General features: G+C 42.9%; 1 protein-coding gene across 18 annotated transcripts in view; it reads right to left on the bottom strand.

Annotated features, from left to right (window-relative positions):
- Nucleotides 1–621: 621 nt before the first annotated feature.
- The window catches only part of GSAP (gamma-secretase activating protein), an 81,574-nt gene continuing 57,004 nt past the window's right edge, over nt 622–25,191 (bottom strand). For 4 of the 18 annotated variants that reach the window (XM_082691852.1, XM_082691856.1, XM_082691850.1 and 1 more), the window contains 12 exons: nt 19,155–19,283; nt 18,043–18,101; nt 17,316–17,347; nt 15,360–15,421; nt 11,599–11,694; nt 10,262–10,332; nt 9,730–9,824; nt 4,578–4,697; nt 3,675–3,736; nt 2,067–2,168; nt 1,807–1,906; nt 622–1,414 (listed from right to left, as the gene is read on the bottom strand). In XM_082691852.1, coding sequence (XP_082547978.1) covers nt 1,323–1,414; nt 1,807–1,906; nt 2,067–2,168; nt 3,675–3,736; nt 4,578–4,697; nt 9,730–9,824; nt 10,262–10,332; nt 11,599–11,694; nt 15,360–15,421; nt 17,316–17,347; nt 18,043–18,101; nt 19,155–19,283 — 1,020 coding nt within the window. In that variant the 3' untranslated portion in view covers nt 622–1,322. Of the gene's footprint in view, nt 1,415–1,806; nt 1,907–2,066; nt 2,169–3,674; nt 3,737–4,577; nt 4,698–5,496; nt 5,655–9,729; nt 9,825–10,261; nt 10,333–11,598; nt 11,695–15,359; nt 15,422–17,315; nt 17,348–18,042; nt 18,102–19,154; nt 19,284–25,191 lie in introns of all 18 variants that reach the window. The other 14 variants (XM_082691853.1, XM_082691851.1, XM_082691855.1 and 11 more) reach the window with 9 other exon arrangements.

Genomic DNA, 25,191 nt, shown 5'->3' with positions numbered 1-25,191 from the left:
AGTAAGTGGGGAGGGACTTCCAGATGGGGGAAATAGCCTGAGCCAGGCTCGGAAGTAAGAAGACAAAAGCTGTTCAAGGCCCAGCGAACTGCCCTGGCTGGAACAGCATGTTCATGTTGGGGGAACCGTGTCAGGCTGGGATTTAGGAAGCCCTGCATGTGGAGGAGTTTGGGTCTTATCCTGTGGCAAATGGCTGTGAGCAGAAGAGCGACAGGACCAGTTTCAATATAAGTTGGACGACAGGGACTTCAGAAAGACAGCATAACAACGCAAGTATGAAAGGGTAGGGGGTGAAAAATAGAAGAAAAAAAATAGGTGAAAAAAAAAAAGATCATTATCTTCTCAAGAGAAGAGAGTCTAACATGCTGACAGGGCTCTGATATTTTGAGCCTCTGTGACAACTACATATTTGACCAAAAAGGGAAATTCTGTAGGAGAATTTTGGGTCAGAATGGGTCATTATGGGTCAGAATGAAGCACTATAAAAGAGACGGGGAAGAAAAAAGAAAAGGAGGAGAACTAGTTAGGTGTCCTTGGGGGCCTCAGAGAGAACATGCTTGTGGGCTCATGATTCCTAGCTGGCATAAAAAGGACTATGTTCAAAAAATGAGAGTCAGGCCAAAACCTTCAGTGTTTTTTATTTTTTTTTTAATGTCAAGATATTACTAAATCAAATTTTTATAAATACAAAAAAAACTTTAACATATTACAGCACAGTTCCATCACAAAGACAAATCCTACTCTTCAGGCCGTTATGTACACACTGCTGTATGGGACAAATTACCCATTACTGGACATAGACAGATTTGACCCAGTCCAAGTCCCCAGTTCCCTGTTCAGTTCTTTGAAAAGTATCCTCTTTCCAAATACAGTCCTTCCGTAACGAATTTTTCTGTTTCTCATGTGTTATCTTCAGTGACACATCTAGTTTTTGTTCTAAGCACTGTCCCCTACATATTTTAAAGCATATTTTATTTCAGAGTGCAAAAGTGAGTACAAAGTCGCTTTGGGCCTATGAAGTCATTAGGAAGATAAGCCACTAGGAAGATAAGCCAGTAAGTCAGCCCTTACGACATGTCATGCTTCTCAGACCATTCTGTCACCCCTGTCCACTTGATGGCTTATCTGCTTTTGAAAGCCAGGGTGAGGTTTAGTAGTTTAGCTCTGCCTGAATGAGTACCAGACTGAAATTCAGATGGCTTAACAATGTATTCTGATTTGGGTTACCAATTGTAAGTATTGGTAAAGGACTCTTTTTGACGGAAGTCAAGCTAATGAGCAAGACTGAAACATCGGAAGCAGATACAATGGCATGTTCTTTTTTATAAGCCTAAGAGCATCGTGGTGTGTTTTAGAGCTGCTTCCTCCACAAACTTTGCATCCACATTGTCATGTCCTTCAAAAGCTAACAGAGCTGGAAAAGTAAGGGAAAAGAGTTACTACGTAGCCATGGAATTTCTAGAATCACATTGTGCCTGTGGCTCATTGAAATCGTAATTATTTTATATTTTAGTAAAACACATTACTCTGAAAATATGTTCTTAAAATTCATTCTACCTCAGGCCCCAAGAAAGGTCATTCGCACCAACCGAATGGGTTTCGGAACCTCTTAAACCCTTTTAAAACCAAATTCTTTTGGTAATTTACTCTGGGAATGAAATTGTATGCTACTAATTAAAACCAGCTGCAGCAGGACTACTTAGAAGCAAGGGGTAGTCCAGAAAGAAAGGGGTCCACACAAGTGAACTGGGACAGCCGTGTCAAGAGAAAAAGCAGGAAAGCCCGAGGGCAGGTGAGTGATGTTACCTCGATTGGAAGATTCTATATCTGCGAGTATTTCAATGAAGTAGTTCAGGGGCAGGAACTCCACACTGCCTGGCGATTTGTCAATCATAGAACTCCGGGGCTACAAGGAAAACCACGTCTGCTATTAGCTGATTTCCCCAAACAAGCACGAACTTTAAAAAGAGGGCAAAGAACTACAGTTGCTGTCTCTGCAGACACACTGAAACGGGCCAATAGGATCCAAGTACACTTAGTGGGGCTATGCTCGCTCGCACACTCACCTGTTTCTTATAGTTCAGCAGCAGTACCCTCACGTGGTTCCGGGAAATGATGTTAGAACTTATAGGATGATCCCAAAGGCGACAGATCTTCTGACCAATAAGCTATTAGGCAAATTGAAAAATATGTAGCATGGGATTTTTAGGGCATTGAAACTACTCTGTGTGATACCATAATGATGGACCCATTGTATTATATGTCTGTCCAGATGCACAGAATGAACAACACTGTTAACTATGGACTTAGGGTGATGGTGATGCATCAGTGCAAGTTCATCAGTGGGAACACAGGGACCGTGGTGGTGGGGGATGTTGGTCATAGGGGACGCTCTGCATGTATGGAGGCAGTGGGCTGGACGGGGACTCTCTGGACCTTGCACGTAATTTTCCTGTGAACTTAAAACTTCTCTAAAGAAATTAAGTCAATAACAACAATAAAAATGCAAAAATATACAAGTACACGTACCTTATAGCTACCTATAATTTAAGAAGGATTACTTCCAAGTAGCTGGTTAGTCTACAGGAGAGGCCCTTTATGGTTAATGACCCTTGAAGAAAGCCCTCTCCTATGAGGTGTGCCTCTGAATTTTGAATAAATACTCCCTTAAATTCAACCCCGAAGAGAGCCATTTATTCACTGATGTTGCCAAATTCTTTTGAAATGGAGTTCATCTGCCACTCTTCAAAATAAGGTACCTGCAAACTCTAAGTGAGGTCTTGACAGGAAGGGGCATGTTCTCGCCAATGTTTGCCCAGAAAATTTTAATTCCCTAAAAGTTTGAGGCAAAAAAAGGAACGAAAGAAAAAATCAAATGTAGAGATCAAACTAAATGTTCAGAGACTTTCCCCAGAGAGACCTAGCCATGGAAAGTATGCTTTGTTTTCTATCCTTGCCTTTGCTTCAGTAAGCCATGAGGAGGAGAGGGTGTTACAAAGGAAAACGATGAAGTCCAGAAGGCAGCGGACATCCCTTCGTGGGAGGATTGTGCCAGAGATACAAGTGTTCAAGGTATGTAAACAGAGCAGAGAGCTGGCCCTGGGCTCGCAGGGTCACGAAGTTTGCAGAGTCTGAGGCTCTGAAGACCTTGCTGTGGAATTTCATATTTTCATAGTATTTCTGACTCTGAGAGCTAATATCCCCCGTAAAAAACAAGGAGTGCCTGGCTAACCCTTTCTCTCATGTTTCTCATTCTTCCTTCAACCTGGGAATGTTTTCCTGCTGTGGTAGAAACGGCAGTGAGAGGAAATGCAGTTCCAGAACCTTCTGACCTCACCTGTATTTAAATTTCTTATCAGTTTAAATGCCAAAAGCACATGTTTCCCCTCTCCCTCCCCTCAGACTCACAGATATAAATATTAGTGTGGTTTCCTAAGAGGAGAAAATGGCTAAATGTTTCAGGCAGGCTGTGCCAGGCAGTACAAAGCCAGAGGAACAAGCACTTTGTCGGTGCGGCAGGGGTGGAGAAGGATGGGAGTTCTTGGAAAGGACTGAAGAGTGAAGCAGTTCAATTGACTTTAGCCCAAAACAAATGAATGCTCCCTTTGCAGGAAGAAACTGAAGGAGGTTCATACCAAGGGTTATCGAGAGAATAAAACATAATTCAGGATTACCGGGGGAAGCCGCACAATGATGCTGAATTTTAGTTTTTCATTTTTCTCTGAATTGTCCAGATCTACAAAAAAGTTAGATTGGCAAATAAAACAAATCTCCATTTTAATCATCTGAGCAAGCTAATAATACTTCAGTGGTTCGATCTGATAACACACACATCCCCACCCTGGATTCTCAAGCCAATTCTAACAATATCTTGAAATCTCTCAGTACAAGGGCTGTCTCTTAATGAAGCAGTTGCTACATGGCATGGAGCATGTTCTGTAACAAGCTGCTGCTCACAAAACAATTTTACTAGCTAAAAACAGAAGACACCTCGGGAAACAGCAAATACTGGAATATTTATTAGCAAAACTCATCTCCAAAACACCACAATGAAGAATTTCAGCAAGGGATTACACTAGAGACCTTCAGGTTCAGGTTCGCATGACCACTGCCTCTCTCCATTTCCCTTGCCCCTCAGTCTAAGTCTGAGATGACAGAGTTAATCAGCTGAAAGTAAGCCATTTCATGACATTTTCTTGAGAAGGCTTCGGAGTCTCCTATCCTCAAGTGCCCTCGTGTACGGAGAAGGAATGTAATAGCCATGTGGGGCTTGAGAAGCCCTTTGGGGCCTCTTGAAGGCCTAAGGCGCTTTAAATTAGCCCAAAGTCTGGTTACAGGAAATGAACTGTATTCAGCAGGACAAGCTGCCTCATTTGCAGAGTCCACTGCAAAAGGCAAATGAGGATCCCCTTGTTTCAATATTAAGGATTTCAAGATTTAATGCCAAGCATGAAACCGAGCACAGATGGCCCTGCACGCAGCAGGGCCCTGTGTGACCAATGGGTGGCACACCACGGAGCCAGCCCTAGTGGGGCTCAGAGCGGGGTGGGCTCTGTGGTGAACTCGGAGCCTCTTACCTTTCATGAGCCTCGTGACAGCTGTTTCAGTGAGAAGCAACACCCCATTATCGAAGTAATGCAGCAGGTTATGCAAGGGGAGGCAGTGGACGCCGAGCATCGTATGCAGAGTGTGGAAACCTACACGAGAGATCGGGAGGGTAAACAGGGTCAGCCAGCATCTCCAGCCTTCTAGAGGGAGAGAACTCAATGATATTAAGAAAGCCCTTAACCCAGTGCCTTGGCACCTAGAGTCTAACACATGCTGCTTGAAGATAGGTCCAAGTCCCCTGCTTCATGTTATCATGACTAAGGATTGTGCTGAGTAGATATGAGTTCCCAGCAAACATGTGAGTCCCTTCCTAGGCAAAAGGACAAAAAGAGTCCAAGGCCTGGGTGAGGAAAAACCATTTTACAGCTTAGGCTTGCAGTTCTGCAGTAAGATGGCAAAAGAGAACAATTAACAGAAGAGCTTCAAACTCCAGGTGCCCAGTCTAAAAGGCTGACACATGGGGACCACCTTGTCAACACAGAAACTTTAAACCAGTAGGGGACAGTCTGTACGCCCAACCCCTGTGTATGCTCTGAAGAAGGGCTTTTGAGGTCTGCTTGAACTTAATAATAATAAAAAAAAATTAATAGTATGGTCAGAGAGCAAATCTATAGGAATTCAACAGAGAAGAAGGCAATGCCCCCAAACCCAAGTCTCATGGGGAGGGCTACTCAAATGCTCAGAAATGGAGCGTTCTGAACACAGTATTGATAATAAGCAATAAAAATGACATCCATGGGAGAAGAAGATACCAGTCCAGGAGAGAATCAGAAAAGCCACCTTGGAAAACAGAGCACACATGAGGGAAGCTTAGAAGGGTAAATGCAATTCCTGGGCATGGAGATGAGGCCAGAGAATATACAAAGAGGAGACAGTAGGAAGAGTCACCTGCATGAGCAGACCTGGACCAGAGTCCTCCTGTGTTGCTTACTAACTACAGGTAAGTAGCCTTTGTGAGACTCCATTTCTTCATCCCTGGAATGGAGCCACTGGTACACATTTCCCACATGGCTGCCTGGAGAACTAGCACAAGGTCTATGAAGAGCCTGGTGTGTGAGAGAACAACAATGACCAGTAACGAACTCATTCTGAGGACTTCCATCTATGCACCGGCCAACTCGATCCTTATTCAACACCAAGAGGTGGGAACCACTCGATTCCCATTTTATCAAGGGGGAAACCAGGATTCACAGGAGCTAAGAAAGTTGCCCAGGATCGTATCATTAGTAAGTTGCAGACCTATATTTGAGTGCAGGTCATGGGACTTTAGGCAACACTCTTATCCATGACAATTTCCTGCCCCAAGAACTGATAGCTGGATTGATGCGGCAAGATGAACAGAGGCTGAAAGCTGCGAAAGTATGGGGCATGTTCAGAAAGTACTGAAAGACCCAGCTGAGATGGAATCAAGTGTATGAGAGGAATGGTAGGAGGTAAGGTTGGAAATTATTTAACAAATCCCTTCCAGACACTCAACAAGGAGCTGGGTGTACAATAATGAAAAAAAACCAGACCCCAAAGCTGCTCCTATCCGCCTTCCAGTTTGATGGAAAGACAATCAAATAATCACAGAAATACACAGTATTAAAAATGTGACCCATTTGGCGTGGCTGGGTGGCTCAGTCAGCTAAGCATCTGACTCCTGGTTTTGGCTCAGGTCATGATCTCAGGTTCGTGGGATCGAGCCCCATCTCAGGTTCCAGGCTCACGGGGAAGTCCGTTTGAGATTCTCTCTATCTCTCTCTCTCTCAACTCCTCCCCCAGCTCATGTGCACATGCACACCCTCTCTCCCTCTGTCTCTCAAAATAAATAAAATCTTTTTTTTTTTAAATGGCCAGTTCTATGAAGGCAAAAGCATAGAGTGCTCTGAGCGTACATGACAGGAATTGAATGCCGAACGACAGCAAGGAATTTATTTAGTAGACTTTGGGGAGGGACACTGAAGTTTCTAAGCAGGATGAAAAAAGGATTTGAGTTTTACTCTCAGAATATTAAAATGGCAACAGACAAGGAATGGACTGGGTACCAGTACCAGTACCAACAGTTTGCTACGGAAGGTACGTGAGATTACGTGCTGGGAGGTGAGTATGTGAACCTGCACCAGAGGTAACAAGGGCACGGACGGTGAAGGAGGAAGGAAGGGCTCAGAAGTGCGTGGCAACACGTCCACACTCAGAAACAGATGGGGTGTGGGTAGGGAAAACAAAGGATCACAGCCTAATCTTAGGAGCTGACATGACAAAGAAGTGATGCCCAAAGAGCAGGAACTTGAATTCAGAGCAGTCATGGAGTGTTCTCTCCCCGAGCACATGAATCATGATCAGTGAGGGATGGAGTCCTAAGTCCTGGTCACATCAAGGGTCAGATAAAGTGCAGACTCTGCCCACAAGCAGATGTTAAGGGGCTGACAAAATGACTCTGCCGCCTTCCCTGAATCGAAAAAACAAAAAATGGATTTTACTCACTCATCAACAACATGAGATTTTTCAAATGGATTTGGACTTTCTTCCCAAGATTAAAAAAAGTTATGAAATTCATCCTGAAGAAGTTTATTGAAGGTTCCTATAGGTTTCTTGGACTCGAAATTCCTCCTTCAGCCTGCATCCATGTCCTGAAGATCCCTGATGACCCTTCCTCCTCGGTCCCTGGGGCACAGCCCCACATCCAACAGTCCACTCTTGGCTTCCTCTGCGTGTCAGCTCTGGGCAACAGAGCAAATTGGCTAAAAGTAGGCATCAGTTCCAAAACAGGCCTTTTCCAGCCAAATCTAGTCCTCATCCTCCAGAGCCGCTGGCCTCCAATAGCCAGTGAGGGAAACACGGGTCCCATTTAAACTACAAATGCTCCAGCTCCGAACCAGGACTCCCTGTCACGGTCCTCCATCCCTTTATTCTTTAACCAATTGGGTTATAAGTTTCCAACACTTGGAACTCAGTTTTCACTAGCCCAGCAGGCTTGGAAAGCAAGCACACATACACAAGTACACAAAAGAAGACCCTGTATTTACCCACACATGTGCACACCCACGTGACCCAGGGTCCCTTTCCATGTCACATGAGGGAAACCAACATTTAAGAGAAAAGGAGAGAGATACTTGACTCATGGAAACAAACCATTAAGTCTATTCATAATAATTCTCAATCACTATGGATAACATTTTTCCACGTTTTCCCTCCTTACACATCCCTGGGAAGGAGTGTGATGCTCCCTAGAAAGTAAAGTTTTACGGTCTCCCGGGTATAAAATTGCCCCCAGTAAGTCACTTCATTTATTTACAAATTTGGCTTGAGCATCCATGGTGAACAAATCTGAAAGTGTCGGTCTAATCCTCTACCAACTCTTTTGTGTTAATGACAAATAATTAATGGTTGAAGCCAGAAAGTCTTAATATAGTTTTCATGAACTCCTTCACTCTTCCTAGTGTCAACTTGAATTTCCTATTCTGTTGGGATAATTAAAAGTCATCAATTCTCCTCGTGAATGGTCACTGTCAGAATCTGATAAAATCCAAAGAAACTCCTTGAAACTCCACTACCAGTGTATCTTATAAGATAAGGTATATGGACAGAGAAAGCATGCAGGGCTCCAAATGGAGCCAGATGTATCACAAATGCAGACAAGTAGAGATGAGCTATGGGATTTCTGGGCCCAGAAACAGTCAATGTTTCAGCATCAACTATTTCAAATGGAATATAAAATTCAAGAGGCAGCACAGAACAGTCGTTAAAAGCACAGATTTTGGAGCCAGACTTCCTGGATTTGAATACTGGTTCTGTTACTTAATCACCATGTGACTTTTAGGCAAGTTACGTAACTTTCTGTGCCTCAGTTCCACCATCTATAAAATGGGAATAATATTAAGTGGAACCCATATGAAAGTGCCTTTTTTGTTGTTGTTCAAAAACTGGTTGGATATTGACAATTTAATGTGGTTCAATTTAAGCTCCTATCATTTAGGACTGTTAGGAAAATTGAATGTGTTTATTTATGTAAAGTATTATTGCTACAAAATGGGAACCATCTACCTATTGACTTAAAACCAATGAGTAAAGGAATGAATCACTGATATATGATGTGATAGCTGCATATGAATAAATAAATTAAACTGGCTGATAAACATTATATAGACACAGCTATCATAAAGCTTAACACTCACCAGAACATATATGTAATGAACACATGGCAGATAGGAGCTTATTTCTTTCTTATAATGAATACATGTTCCCAATTAGACTTCTGTTAATTTTTGTAACTGCTCTAATTTCTAGCATGGCACATGGAATGTAATAAAAAAAAATCAACAAATGGTTGCTTATTGAGTGAACAAATGACTGATTAAATACATGACCACATACACACGTGCCAAGGGTGTTTTGAGGCCTGACTTGGTCCTATTTCAAAATCTCAAGGGCGATCTTTAGCGTCCAAGCATTTTCTTTTTTTTTTAATTTTTTATTTTATATAAACATATATTTTTATCCCCAGGGGTACAGGTCTGTGAATCGCCAGATTTACACACTTCACAGCACTCACCAAAGCACATACCCTCCCCAATGTCCATAACCCCACCCCCCTTCTCCCAACCCCCCTCCCCCCAGCAACCCTCAGTTTGTTTTGTGAGATTAAGAGTCACTTATGGTTTGTCTCCCTCCCAATCCCATCTTGTTTCATTGATTCTTCTCCTACCCACTTAAGCGCCCATGTTGCATCACCACTTCCTCATATCAGGGAGATCATATGATAGTTGTCTTTCTCTGTTCCAAGCATTTACTGACACCCAGCCAGACCCACTTCCTTCTGAGTGTTAACTTTCTCAATCAGATAAACTAAGCCTGCAGACATCAGAGAAAGACATCAGCTCTGCTCATTCAAAGTATCCTAGCGAGTACATGGGGACCAGCTCTGGTTCCCTCAAGTCAGTGATGAGTAGAATTTACTGTGGGGGAGATCTGGTCTGCAGAGACCAACATCAGGCCCTTCTTCTCACAGTGACCCCAGACACACAAGTTCTCAGACACAGAAGGTCTCATCCTTAAATGCGTAAGGTGCCAAAGTCTGGTGACCACGGAAGAAGAAAGAACAAATGTATTACAACAAAGGACAAAAGAGCCAAGACTTACCAGGAGGCAGAGGTAAAAACAAAGTCCTAGTAGCTTCCAGAATCCTGGTCATGAGGTGAAAGACTGTAAATTCAGCAGCACTGGCCCGCCTGCTGCTGGGTAAAACAAAAGAGCTGCCATGAGCCAAGGGCTTCATCCCTAAATTTCCACTGGTCTGGGCAGTGGCTCTGAGTACCACAGAGAGACAGACTTCCTGCTAACTCTGAACGACTAGGCCCTGTTGAAAGCCTCATGCCTAGAATCTAACCAGACAGCAGGCACATAAACAATCAGTTGCTTTAACTCCAATTCCCCTTCCTGGAGGTCCTGAGCTCTCACACCCCTAGGTCCTCATCAACCATATCCCTGGGAAAGAGGGTGGGTGAAGCCACAGGGCCATTCCTTTAAATGCTGAGTGCAGAACCAAGACAGACAGGGTCAGGGCTGCTGGCAAGTGCTTTCAATTGTTAGGTTCCAAAAAAGCTTTGCCAAAACGGGCAGCAATTAGAGTTGGCTTTACACACCTTGATCAGAGAGAGGGGAAAATACGTACCAGTGGAGAAGCTGGGGGTGAAGATGGTGTTTCCTCCAGCTGGTTTCCAGGATTTGGCAAATGAGATCCAGCTGGAAGATAAAGACAGTCTCTTACCCTTCCCCCATACCCTCTCCCTTGGGGTCCCCACAGGGAGCCCTCCGCAGGCCTGACAGGCATGTTCAGGGCAGCTGGCGTTTAGCCTGGGCCAGGACACAGAACCAGCCTTTCTGCCGTCAGTGCTGAGGCACTGGAATCCAAAATGGAAAGAGTGAAAATGTGCACCAGATTCTAACAGAGCCCCTTCTGTCTACGCAGGCCGTGACCCTGCTGAGCTTTCCCAGCCCTGGGTAACAGGCCCTCTGCCCTCCGTGAAGGTCAAGCACAACTGGATTTACTCTAGGCCTGTTACATGACAAAGGCCAACAGCTGACAGTGAGAAGAAAGGAGACACAGAGCAGGACAGAGGCTCTGAGCAACGACTGTGGAGGATGACAGACCTCAAGTCGAGGTCAGACCTTTGACTAGTCTGTCAGCAACAGAGCAGTCTCCAAGGGGACTGTTGCCTGCCCTGAACCCCATGCCATGCCTGTGGAGGCTAAGGACAGGGCACCAATCAGAAAGGATCTCCAAATGGGCACAGATAAAAACAGTATACTCTCAATAACACAGATTCTCAGTGTCTCTTCGGCTGAAGTCCAGTAAGATGACTTGGAAGCAATGCAGTCGGGTCTGCAGCAACTTCCTCCATTCATTTCAAAAAGCCCCACCGGTCATCCTGCTAAGGGGACTGCGAGACACGGCTGTTTGCTGCTGGGAAGGAGCAGGCAGGTTTGGCTGTTGAGTCAGAAAGTGAGGGGTACTGAGTTTTCTAAGGCTACATCTCTTCTGCTTCTGGTCCTACTGGTTCCAGCGGTTGTTAACACAGACTGTTAAAACTTCTGTGTGATTAGGTACACAGAAGAATGTTGCTTGAACATAAATCCTTAATAGTATGGAAGGTGAAATTTAAGGTCAACAGAAAGAGGATAGGTAGACATGTTAAATAGTTTGGCTATCAAAGGACAAAGAAGCAAGTTAATTCCAGCATGGGGAAGAGCAAAGCCACATTCATAAAGTGAGCTCCTCGATTCCTGTTTGAAGTGAGTATAATAAACCACTTTCATAACCAAGTCCTCCTTGGGTTTTTTGTTGTTGTTGTTCTTTTTTCCCTTTTCTCAATCTACAGCATACCAAATATACCAGTGTGAGGACAGAAAATCTGCAAAAGTCTAATCTGAAAAATACCCTGAACCACAAACTGGGAGCTACATACTGGGAGACTGGGGGCGGCAGGAAAGAGAAAAAGCAAAACCAACCAGTTTTGAAATGTAGTCCAGAACCATCTGTTCAATTTTCTTCTTTTCTATACCCTGTAGGTGTCTCAAAAGATGGTCTTTTAGCTCAGACACCATCTGAAAACAGGACATGGATTAGATAAGTCACAACCTACCCACTCACACCTGCTACTGGTTGAAACTAGATCCAATCATTAACACTCTTTACCAACACGAAAAATCCTGAACCAGAAGATCCCACTGGCGGAAATGCACAACCCACAGTGTTACTTTAATGGGCATAAATCAGGGACATGACAAGTCACCAGAGCCTAGCGAGGAGCCAAGAGTCAGATTCCCAGCTGTGATGAGAATTCTCCGAAGAAGCTGAGGGAAGCCACTAACTTAGATGTCAAGGGCTCCGGGATCTACCAAAGGGTTGAAGTCTACTGGTCCCAGATCTGGAGAACTTACAGGAACAACTGCAATCATGGAGTGACTGTGTTGATCCAGGGTGGGGGTGGGGGGCTGCAGGGTGTTGGGGAGGTGTACGGGGGAGTGGCATGCTTTGGGGCATTTGGAAGGACAGGGGCAGGAGTAAAAACGAAATGCATCGGGTACCTCCCTCTAGACTTTCAGCACAGCCCCCTAACATGCAAAAGTAATGAAATTATTGATTCTATCACCTCTAAACGAACTTGTATATCTACTCTATTCTCATCTTTCTTGGAGCTCACCAATCAGTGCAGTGGAGCATCCAACTCTCCCGGCCTTTTGCTCTTACGTCTCCTCCTCCTTTTTTTCCCTCTCTTTTGCCTAAATGTTCTTCTCAGCTGGAGGTCTTCCTCATTAGAGATCTTTGCACCAATAAACACCACGAGAATTGTACAATTAACACCATACCTGCACATATCTACTATGTTAGCAGTTTTACATATCTGCTATATGTATACATACATATATGAGACCCTGAGCAAAACTTAGCCCATGGCACTCTGGGGCATTTGTTAATTAACTAGGCTTAAAATTTTAAAATTTTTTAAAAAAATTATTGCATACTTTTTTGTGCTTTTCCATTTTTCCATGACAACCATAAAAATGAAAATTTAAATCACCCATAATCCTATCATCTGTGTTAACATTTTGGATTTTTTATTTTCCTTTTCTCCAGTGGGCACACTCATGCCAATGTTTTTTAATTTGCCCTTTATTTCATGTAATAGTTTATGTTGTCAAATATTCTTTACCACGCTGGTTGTAATGGCTGCACGGTATTCAATTTTATGAAACAACTAGAATTGAACTATTTATTCTCCTCTTAAACATATGGGATACTTCTTATACTATTGTGAATATCACTAAAAAAATCCCTTATACATTATTTGTTTGCCATATCCCCAATTATTTTCTTAAGCCAAATTCCTAGAAATGGAACTTGTTGGGTCATGTACTGAAGGTTTGAGACACTTTGCAGTGAATATGCTAATGGGTATACTGGTTTCCAACTGCATTGTATAAGGCTGCCCGATTCCCCATATGCTGAACTTTGCTAGTGCAATTTTTAAACTTTGACAATTGGATAGGCAAGGACACACACACACACACATTAATTTTTTATATTAGATTCCTTTATCTGGTATTTCTGCTGGTTTATGGTATAAGGTGGTGCTATTTGGGATAGGAGGACTCTAATTATCTTTTCCAGATAGGCAGCCATTGATAGACTAAAAAGTATTTCTTTCCAGTGATTTTTAAATGCCTAATTTTATCCTACACTAAAGATTCAAATTTAAACTAGAGTCTCCTATTTTGTACAAGCATCATATTGTTTCAATTATTGTAGATCAATAACACACTTAGCTATCTGGTAGTGTCAGTTCTACTCCTTTTTGTCAAGTGAGTCACCTGGTCAACTGTCAGAGTTTTGGGTTATAATTTTATTAAACCTAGATGCTAAGGATTCGGAAATGGAATAATGTTTTTCACTAACTTTTCTAATTGGTTAATCCTAATAAAAAAGAAAATATATTTAGAATCACCAGCTTATTAACTTGTTCCTTAGTATTTTCCATTTCCCCTGGTGATTATCTTGTTTGTTGCATTAGACAATCATAGCATCTTCTTTTACTTTTGTTTCTTATTGCACTGTATGGAATTTCCAGAACAATGAAAATTTTTAGTGAAAATAGCAAGAATCCATAATTTCTTTCTCTGTTTTTTGAGAGAGAGAGAGCCTGGATGGGGCAGGAGTGGGGGAGAGGGAGAAAGAGAATATTAAGTAGGCTCCATGCGCAGCACAGAGCCCGACAGGGAGCTCGATCCCATGACCCGGAGATCATGACCCGAGCCGAAATCAAGAGTTGGACACTCAACTAACTATGCCACCCAGGCATCCTGCTTCTTTCTGATATTAATAGGAATGACCCCAACATTTGATTTAAAGTATCAGTATTAGGATATTTTTTGCCTTATTGATTTGGTGTATTCCAGAAGTGGAATTTTACTTTTATCAATTTTTAACGCCTATAGAGATGATCATTTTTTCCCCTCTTTGATATGATGAACTACATTAATACATTGGCTAATGATAAGCCTTCTTTAAAAAAAAAAAAAAAAAAAGGTTACTTGGCCATGTTGTATTTTTCAAATGGACCACTGGAAAATATTTTAATTGAGCTTATGGTATCTATGTTCATAACTGAAAGTAAAAGTCATTGTTAGATTTTGGCTTTAGGGTTATGCTAGCCTTTTAAGGTGATTGAAAAATTTCCCATCTTTTTTTCAAAAATAATTTACATAGGGTGGGTATGATCTGATCCTTATAAGTTTGAAAGAACTAACTCATTAAATAATTTGGTGCCTTTTCGGAAGATTATCTCTTTCTTTTTTTTTTTTTTTTTTAAGAGAGAGAGTGAGTGCATGTATGTGGGAGTCAGAGGAGGGAGGGAGAGAGAGACTCTCAAGCAGGCTTTGTGCTCAGTGTGGAGCCCAACACGGGGCTTAACCTCAGGACACTGAGAACGTGACCTGAACCCAAATCAAGAGTTGGACACTTAACTGACTGAACCACCCAGATGCCCCTGGAGATAATCTCTGACAACTTTTTTCAAATTATTTTAGGGTTATTGTGTTGTCTAGGATTTTTATTTCTTCTTGGGTCAAGTTTGGTATTTCTATTTATCAAGGAAACTTTAACTAGAATTTTCAACTCTGTAAATATGCATTTACACATGTTTTTCTCATACTTAAAACCTTCCATAGTTAAGGTAATAGATTATCCCATTCTTAAGCCTGCACAGGATTAAAGATATTGTATTAGACTTTCTAGATGTCTCTTTAATCAGTTTTTAAAAAATAGATTTTGGATTTATTTACTAATTCTGCTCTTCCATTCATTTATTTTGATTTCTCTGTCTTTGGTCTTCCTAGTAGTAGGACTTCCTGAGAAAGGATACTTTATTCTGTTGTATTTTAAACCCCAAATACAAATGCCACGGAGACATTGTTCTTTCCTTGTTTTAAACACTCAGTGCCATACATTGCCTTAAGATGTTTTGTAATTCTATATTTTGGGCAGTGACTGATTTACGTATGTCTCCCCCACTACACTAAATTCGAAAAGAGCAGAAATCGTATTTGTGTTGTCTACCACTGAGCACACAGGGCCTACAGTGGCTGGTAACAGATAATGGGTTAAAAGAATGAGTGAAAAATAAGGTCAGCCCGAGAAGCACAATCTAGCCCTTTCCCTTTTCTTGGATCCTGTGGTTTCCCAGCACCCGAACGGCCCACAGAAAACTTACCAGCCCCATCAGCAGCCTCTGGTGGTTGTCTTCCTCCTGGAAGAGGGGTGTTAATCTTGGCTCTGAAATTAAACAAAATAATAGTCAAGAAGGGTGGTTTTTGGGAAATGGGCTAGAACAAGAGAAATCAGCAGAGAAATCAGGGTTTCCCTTCTCTCAGTTATTGGGAACACAAATCATTTTGCTGATAGGATGAAGTTTTTCATGAAATGTGCAACCTATTCCTGCAAGCTGAACTTGTCACCCATCAAGAGAACAGAACTGCCCCAGTCAATGGGCTGATGACCCTGTGTGGGATGGCACAGGGGCCTCTCCTCCCCTCGGGATAAATCTGACCTGGAGCCCAAATGAGCTTTTTGATTCAGATGAAGCAATTCAAAACTTGATGCCAGCAGCCCTGAGTTTCACCCAGATTGTCCTGTTTCTTTTAGTGACGACATTCTTCCTAGGACACTACGTCAAGCCAAGCACGTGAGAGGAAGGGACAAGTTCCCAAAGTGCTCGCAGAGAGAATGGTTACAGGATGTAAACAGGCGGGAAGTACAGGAGTAGGAGTTCTAACAGGGGCAGAGGAGTGACAGACACCACAAAAACCTTGACAACCGGCCATATTTCCCGCATGGCAAAATTTCTGGCCTGAACTAGGCACCTTCACGCCCCCACCACTGGGCAGGACTCCTGCCCGCGGCTTCTACCTGGTGCTAGCGGGAGAACCCCTGGCTTTGGGCATGGATGGCCTGGTAACACAGGCAGAGGCTGGTTCCCTCCGGGCTGCTCCCTGGGCTGGATCCCTGTCACCCTGGGCTGGATCACAAGTTTACTGTCACGGTTCACATGACCTGTGTGCACAGCTGCAGGATGTCCCACAATGCACTGTATAAAATTGTTTCCGTTAGGGTCACCCAGAACACACCTAAACATCCAAGCCTATAAAACATAAGTGGGATAAGTGGAATAAGTGGCATAAGTGGAAAAATAATAGCTTTTTAAACGGAGGCTGGACTTTAGGAGGCATGAAAGTGTTCCAGAGACAAAACCACAAAAAAGCTTGTACCTGGATACGTTTAGCATTCTCTTCCCTCAGTTTTACCTGGTAGGGTGTTTAATCAAGACTTACCTCAGCTGTCACCCATGGAAAGACTTTTCTGAGCTCGCTCTGTTCCCCAACCATCCCCACTCCTGAGCCAATGCCTCCCCACCCACCCCGGCCACTGTGGTTCTAGAACACCCATCTCCTGGCTTGTCAGCATTTCTTCCTCACACATCAGTGACAAAGCAGCCCTCAGGTATCTCGTGCACCAAGCACTGTACGAGATGCTATAAACACTATCCCCATTTACTCTTGTTTTTCCTGTCACCTTGTCCTGAAAAGGTTAATGCAGGAAGCGAACACATGGCTTGCCCAAGAGCATACTGTTAGCATGTGGCTGGCCTGGAACTGAAGCCAAGTTCTGTCTGGCTCCAGGCCTATGCTCTTCCCCTATAACCACACAGCTTACCCAGAGACTCCTATCTTTGGACTCCTATGACCTAGCCCAGGGAGTGCCCAAATGTTATCCAAAATCAAAGATCCCTGTGTGACCAGACAGCTGAAAAGCTGGAAGGAAAGCAGCCCTAAGCCAGAGGAACTCCCGAAGTGCATTGTGTGGGTACAGCCACAGGGCATGGTAATTAGATCAAGGCTCTGAAGAAAAATAATGAAAACCAGACACCAACACTCAGGGACTCTTCCAGCAAAAGCACATTCAGCAGCTGTCCCGAAAGGTCCTGGTGCCAAGACAGACATGAAAGGAGCTGGGTGGTCACTCTAACAGGAAGATATTAAAGGGGTGCTGCCTTCATTACACTACTGAGCGTGATTTCCTTGCCAACCCACACCGGTAGGAAAGACAGGGTTACAAGCCAAATACTGACAGAAATCAAATAAAGAGGACTTTATTACACATCTCTTCTTACCCAAATTCCTCGCTTCTAGGTTAGAAATCACCCTACAAAGAAATTAGCCAATGTTATTCACATAGGAAGATTTTAAAAAAAAAAAAAAGCCACAATACCCCACAAAGATATCCTCCATAAAACCACCGCAGAAACTGTTCTCAGGCGGCTGAAAACCTCAAACACTTTAATCAACTTGGCAAAAGCCACATTAGGCGATTATAAAATCTCAAAACCCTTTAGCGCTAACAATGACAATAATTTAGAACAATTGCAGCTCTCGGTTATTGGAAATAATGGGAACAGAAAATAGAACAGGGTTGGAACGGGCCTATTCTTGTAGCACTCCAAGATGACTCATCTATCCAGAAAATGGGCTTTCAAAATAAGAGCCTGCTCAGCAGCCCACTAACACTTTTTAAATGAACCTACTGCCTCTATCCCCCTAAAGTGCTCACTTAGTAAGGGCCTTCTCTACTACTTGTTGTTTATAATTATCTATCTTCAGGATGCCAGTCTGTAAGCTTTAATATACAATTTTACTATACAATTTAACATACAATTTTCCCACTAGAAACTCCAGCACCGAACTCAAGAATAGGACCCAGGTGGCTGCATTCGTTAAGCTGACAGCATCGTTTTGTTGAGGACACTCAACGAGAGGAAGCTCCTTCCACGAAAGGTCTCCAAAAGAGTACTCGCAAAAGATACGCATCTTCTAGGTACCCTAATCCCTAATTTTACTTACTTCATTGCATTTTCACGAATATTCCTCATGTACACCATAGACCTTCTTCTTCCGGTTTTCTAGAAGGGAGAACATGTCAGAGGTGTGGAGGGTCGAAGTTTCATGTGCCATTTTTCACACCAAGGACATAGTGCAACATAGCGAAAGAGTTTTGGAAAAAAGAGATATACTTTCCAAGCAATCAAAATACCTATGTTCTTAAAAATGAGTTTAAAAAAGCACCTTATTCTGAAATTATTATAGATGGGTTGAAAGTTGTAAATCAACCAGACAGTGTTGTGTTATATACAATGACAATGCACCCACACATGATTCTAGAGAGATCTTATGTACGCTTCAGCCAGTCTCCCCCCTTTTTATATCTGATATAAAGGACTATAGTACAGTATCAAAATCAGGAGGCGGATATTGCTAGAATGAGTGTATAGTCCTATGTCACTTCACCACAGATGCAGATTCACGTGCCCTAATCAAGATACAGAACAGTTCCATCCCCCTACAGATCTCCCTTGTGCCGCCCATTTAGCAATCAGTCCCAGCCACTTTTCTTTTCTTTTTTTTAATCAGTTTTTTTTAAGATTTTTATTTATTTATTTGACAGACAGATCACAAGGAGGCAGAGAGGCAGGCAGAGAGAGAGGAGGAAGCAGGCTCCCCACTGAGCAGAGAGCCCGATGCGGGGCTCAATCCCAGGACCCTGGGATCATGACCTGAGCTGAAGGCAGAGGTTTTAACCCACTGAGCCACCCAGGCACCCCCCAGCCACTTTTCTTTCAACTAAACCTAACCCTCAGCAACCATAAATTTTTGGAACACCTAGGTTTTTTTTAAAATCAATTTTAAACTATACAAGTAATGCAAGAACACAGGTAAGACCGAGCTATTAATCTCACTTCCATGATGAACATGCTGCGTGTGTCTCCTAACCTCGATTTTCCTCCTCAAGAGAAGACAGATCAGAAAAGCACCGTGGTCTTCTTGCAACAATGCAAAAGGGCCTGGCTGCTGGGGAGAGTGTAGCAAACTGAAGCCAGCCTTGGGACTAAAGGGCATCCCCCTCATCAAATGCTATACTTTTGCTTCTTGCTTTATTCTCCTGCATCCACACCAACCTCTTCTGAGATCAGGCTGTGCCATTCTTTCTGGACCATGCTGTTGTCATACAGCAGGCGTGGCTTGGAGTACTTCACGTATTCTAGGTTGGAGTTCAGTTTTTCCCAGTAGCCCTTAAAGCTGTGCACCTGCAGGAGACAAAAAGCACCGGTGAGCTTGAGAAGCAGGGCCTGGGCCCTGACCAACCAGCAAGGACCACCCGAGTCTTGCGGAAAGCTGGGCTTGCCTTACTTCCTCAGCTCTTAGAGGGCAGTGTTCCTGACTGAACTCTTCCCATGAAAGATGGCATTCTCCTCCTGCAGAAATTCTAAGGTTTTATTTATTTACCAGAGAGAGAGATCACAGATTGCCAGAGAGGCCGGCAGAGAGAGAGGGGGAAGCAGGCTCCCCGCTGAGCAGAGAGCCAGATGCAGGGCTCGATCCCAGGACCCTGAGATCATGACCTGAGCCAAAGGCAGAGGCTTTAACCCACTGAGCCACCCAGGCGCCCCCTCCTGCAGGAATTCTAAAATAGTAAGACTTAAAGTGTCTTGTTTTCCCCATTTCCTTTTCTGCCCCTTTTACAGAGAGCCACTGCCCCGTCCCCAAACCAGTATGAGTCGCCTGGGTTCAGGCTAAGTTGGGAAGCCTGTATTAAACACATCAGATCATTTCCTCTCCAGACACCCACTTTGCTGACTTGGGTTGTGTTAACAATGATGTATTCAGAGAATGTTCATAAGACGTATAGCACAGGGAAGAGGCTTACTTTCCTACTAAGCTTATCTACTTCCAAAAGAGGTCTTTCAAAACCTCGGCGTCAGAAAGGTGGGGTGAACTAGTTTCACATTTGGTCGTCAAATACTCCAAAACAGAATTTGCTGGCAACCTATTTAGGTCTTTGACACAGTGCTATAATTGAAGCAATAATGTATCCATTATATTCATTTTTAAATATAATGCAATACTAACACGTTTTTAATATTGAAGGATGTATTGATACAAAATGTTTTTTAATTTTTTAAGATTTATTTATTTAAGACAAAGGATACGTGAGTGGGCAGAGGGACAGAGGGAAGAGAGAGAGAGAGAGAGAACCTCGAGCAGACTCCCCACTGAGTGTGAAGCCTGATAAGGAGCCTCATCCCATGACCCTGAGATCCTTACCTGAGCTGAAACCAAGAGCCAGAAGTTTAATCAATGAGCCACCCAGGTGGCCCTGCTTTTAATTTTTAAATTTTAAATTTAAGTACAATGAACATACAATGCTAGATTACTTTCAGGAGTACAGTATCATGATTCAAGAATTCTATACACTACTCAGTGCTCACTGCAGTAAGTGTAATCACCATCTGTCACCAAATATTATTGCAATTTTACTGACTAGATTCCCTCTGCCGTACTGTTCCTCTCTAAGACTTATTTTATAACTAGGGTTTGTACCTCTTTATCCCCTTTATCTATTTCACCTATCTCCCCCACCCCCATCACCCTCTGGCCACCACTAGTTAGGCCTCTGTAATTAAGAGTCTGGTTTTATGTTTTTTAAAATTTATTTGTTTAACTTTTACATGTAAGTGAAATCAGATGATATTTGCCTTTCTCTGACTTATTTCACTTAGCATTATACCTATAGGTCTATCCATGTTGCAGCAAATGGCAAGATCTTATTCCTTTTTTACGAGTAGTATTCCACTGCATACATATACCAATTCTCTATCCATTCCTCTATGGATGGACATTTGGGCTGCTTCCATATCTTGGCTATTGTAAATAATGCTGCAATAAACATAGGGGTGCGTGTATCTTTTCAAATTAGCATTTTCATTTTGAGTAAATACCCAGTAGTAGCATTATTGGATCATATGGTAATTCTAGTTTTAATTTTTTGAGGAACCTCCATACTGTTTTCTACAGTGGTTGCACCAGTTTGCATTCTCACCAACAGAGCATGAAGGCTCCTTTTTCTCTCATCCTCACCAACACTTGTTATTTCTTACTTTTTGATTCTAGCCACTCTGAACAGGCTAGTTGATCAAAAATCAACTTTTTGATTCTAGCCACTCTGAACAGGAGTGAGGTGAAATCTCATTGTGGTTTTGATTTGCATTTCCCTCATGATTAGTAATGTTAAGCATCTTGTAGGCCATCTGTATGTCTTCTTCAGAGAAATGTCTGCTCAGGTCCTCTGCCCATTTTTTAATTGGATTATTTGTTTATTGGGTATTGAATTGTATAAGTTATTTGTATATTTTGGATATTAACCTCTTAGTGGATATATTATTTGCAAATAACTTCTCTCATTCAGTGGGTTGCCATTTCATTTTGTTGATGGTTTCCTCTGCTGTGCAAAAGCTTATTTTGATGTAGTCCCAGTAGTTTATTTTTGCTTTTATTTCCCTTGCCTAAGAAGACATTATCTAGAAAAATGTTTATACGGCTGATAGCAAAGGATATACTAACACACACTGTTTCCTTAAATCAATGAAGATAGATTTATGATACACTTTCTTGCCAAAATACATGTGTTTGTAAAAGATTTGACTAGGACCAAAATGCAATGTGTAACCAGAAAACAAAGTGAGCTAATGCTTAGTGTGGTAACAGCCTGGGCTATACTGCAAGAAAAAAAAAAGAGAGAGAATTTTAGTAAAATATGCCTCAAACAAGAAAAATGCCCTTATATTAAATAATAGCACACTAGCCATACTCTTACTGAAAGGGCAGTCACTACTGGTTCAAAATGAATTTTGGAGTATTGGTAAATTACATAATAATATTTACTTGGTGTTTTAGAAGCCTGAAAGGCCCATCCAGCCAACATCCCTTCTGAGAGAGACAAGAAAAACTACATCCAAGGGCATCCAGATGGCTCAGTTGTTTAAGTGACTGCCTTCAGCTCAGGTCATGATCCTGGAGTCCTAGGATCGAGTCCCACATCGGGCTCCCAGCTCTATGGGGAGTCTGCTTCTCCCTCTGACCTTCTCCTCATTCATGCTCTCTCTCACTGTCTCTCTCTCAAATAAATAAATAAAATGTTAAAAAAAAAGAAAGAAAGAAAGAAAGAAAGAAAGAAAGAAAGAAAGAAAGAAAGAAAAAAAAAAACTACGTCCAAGAAAAGGTCATTTCTAGGGGAAACTGGAACCCTGGTGTCACATCACACTCCCAGATAAACCTACCTCACTCACCTTTTCTTCCCCTTTCAACTTATTTACAATGAATGTGCCTGTATCTACCCTTTGGTCTTCATTCTATTGAAAAAAATTATAATGAAAGCAAATTCTGCCAGCATTTGGCTATAGTTAGTCCCTGACAGGAAGTCACTGCAGCTTGCTTGCATTCTACTCCGGGGTTCCAGCACACTAGCCCCACAACTAACTGGTGTTGTAGTGACACCTAGTGGTTGGTCAAGATACTAAGCTCTGCCCACTTTGGCGGCAGCAGCCCCACGCTGTGGTCCCAGCGATGTCTGAGGAACACGGAAGCCCTCCCACCAGTCTGAGGGTCTGCTCCCCTCACACACACACTGCAGCTCCTAAAAAAAGATCTCTCCCAAGGATCCCAAGATCCTTCCCCTTCCACCATTAAAATAATCCCTTTTCTTAGCTGAAAACAAACAGTTAAAGCAAGTCCATGGATGGGCCACAAAGGGGCTTAGGAATCCAATGACAGCACGCAGAATGGAGGGAGTTGTGGGAGCACATCTCTGGGGACAAGGCCTACAGCTTGCCCCAGATGGTCAAAGGGATCCATAACCTACAATAGTTCAAAACCCCTGAGTTAGAAGGCAAAGGAATGGAGTTTTAAAAATAAACAAGCAAAACCCACTTAGATTTAAATTGGAAACACTGTTCAGCAAAGACCTGGAAATATTTTACTATAAACCTGTATGTCTTTCAAGAAGGTCACGGGGCTGGATGTTACAACATAGATGAAAATAATTAGCGGCATATGTCACCACATGGTATCTATGAGGTAAGTGATATAATTATTTTTAAGGTTTTATTTACTTATTTGACACAGAGAGAGAGAGCACAAGCAGGAGGAGCAGTAGGCAGATGGAGAAGCAGGCTCCCCACTGAGCAAGAAGCCAGAGGAGGGGCTTGATCCCAGGACCATGGGATCATGACCTGAGCCAAAAGCAGATGCTTAACCGACTGAGCCACCCAGGCAGCCCAATAAGTGATAGGATTTTTTAAGTTACGAAAATCTCAGAGATCACTGTATATTGGAAGGTCTATTTGGAAGCCTGAGTAATAGATAAGACCCAGAGTTTGAAAATGGATTTGAATAAGTGAAAGACAAGGAGAGGACGTTCTGGAGGGGATACTCTGGGGAGTGAGCAAGGACTGAGAGACAAGAATGTGCATTCTGGGTTTAGATCAGAGGCAGAGCATTAGAGAAAGCAACCAACAGCATTTCATTCTCTGTGGTGAAGACCTCTGTCTCTAGCCTGTGACTCCCGACTCAGCAAACATGGGGCTGGCACCCCCCGGATACTAAACTACAGCGGGGTGCGACCTGAGCTTCCTGAGTTTTCAAAGTTCGCGGGGCACCCCCAGTGCTCAGCCAGAGTAGAGAACACTGCTGGAGCCCGCCCAGGTCATCTCTGTCTCCCACCCACCCTCCTGTGTCTTCCTTGCCTTCGTGCCTCTGGCTTACAGGCTGATGAAGAACCAGCTGTCTGAGAACGGGTGACTGTGTTGTTGATTAATAGGAGGTGGGGTTAAAGAGGAGGTTAGAGCCAATCCAGGATGGATGGCCAATGTCAAGGTAACACCAGACTGCTCATTCACCCAGAGAATTAAAGCAGCTCCGAGATCGAATTGTAGATGCTTGAACATAGAATGGGGGGAAGAGGGAGCGCAAGCATCACAAACACATCGGAACAGTCCACCTGGGAGCACAGAAAAACACTCCTGCATCATCAGTTAGTACTTACGGAACTCGTGAACTGAACACTGGGCTCATCGGGGACAACAGCATCAACATAAAGTAAGAGCCCAAGAAGCACACTGCAGGCTACTTCAGGAGAGCACATAAGCCTTAAAATATTTTATAAGAAAATACTCATGAATGTAGCTACTTCTGGGAGACGCTGGTGTAAGAAGCCATCAGACTCTCAAGGGAGCCCCAGAAGTGTTTTCCTGCACAAGGAGGAGTTTTAAAGCTTGATTTTGAAAGAAGGGAAATTATCCCAAGTCTCTTCTTGAACAATTGGGTTGCCTGGCTGGCTCAGTTGGTAGAGCATGTGACTCTTGATGTCGGGGTAGTGAGTTCAAGCACCAGGTTTCAAGATTTAAGTAATCTCCATGTGGAGATTACTTAAAAAAAAAAAAAAAATCTCATTTTGCCTATTAGGAGGACAGGAAATAATTACCGAGTGAAACCCATCAAAACTATTAATTGAACAGAAGGACCAGAGGGTTATATATTAAGGGATTGTTCCCCACCTTTGATTTCAGTTGCTAGTTGATTTTAGGCGATAAAAATATCTGCCTTTCATTTCTGAAAAGCCCTCTTGCCTTGGTCCTACATCTGATTAACCCTCATCTTCTGAGAGGAGAAAAGCTTTACTCTCGACACTAGGGCTCAACTAGCAGAACTAAAAGCATCAATCCAGTTTGGGTGTTCAGTGGATTCCATCTCAACATGAACTTCTGTTTGCAGCCCAGAGAAGCACAGTGACCCCCTACCTCTCACACAGACAGAATAAAATACAGCCACCCGTGTGTCCATGAAACTAGCAAAGCACCATTTACTAAGCCCAAATGCTCTGAGCAGACCATCAGATCCATACAGAGGACCAGTGACTGGAACCCAAAGGTGACCACATGTGGCAAGTGCCAGTTCTCCTATTCATAAATTAACACCTCTTTCTTCCCCATATCTAGAAAAATACAATCTTTCTTCTTTGCCCAGCTGGGTAGTTCTCTTACCCATTTAAAAAAAAAAAAAAAGATTTTATTTAAGAGAGAGAGAGCCTGCACAAGCAGGGGGAGGTGCAGAGGGAGAAGCAGGCTCCCTGCTGAGCAGGAACCCAGATGGGGGGCTTGA

This window comes from Mustela nivalis (assembly GCF_964662115.1).
Source record: "Mustela nivalis genome assembly, chromosome: 12".
Taxonomy (NCBI): Eukaryota; Metazoa; Chordata; class Mammalia; order Carnivora; family Mustelidae; genus Mustela; species Mustela nivalis.
The sequence above is the reverse complement of the archived record's forward strand: the minus strand, read 5'-3'. Positions and strand labels throughout refer to the sequence as shown.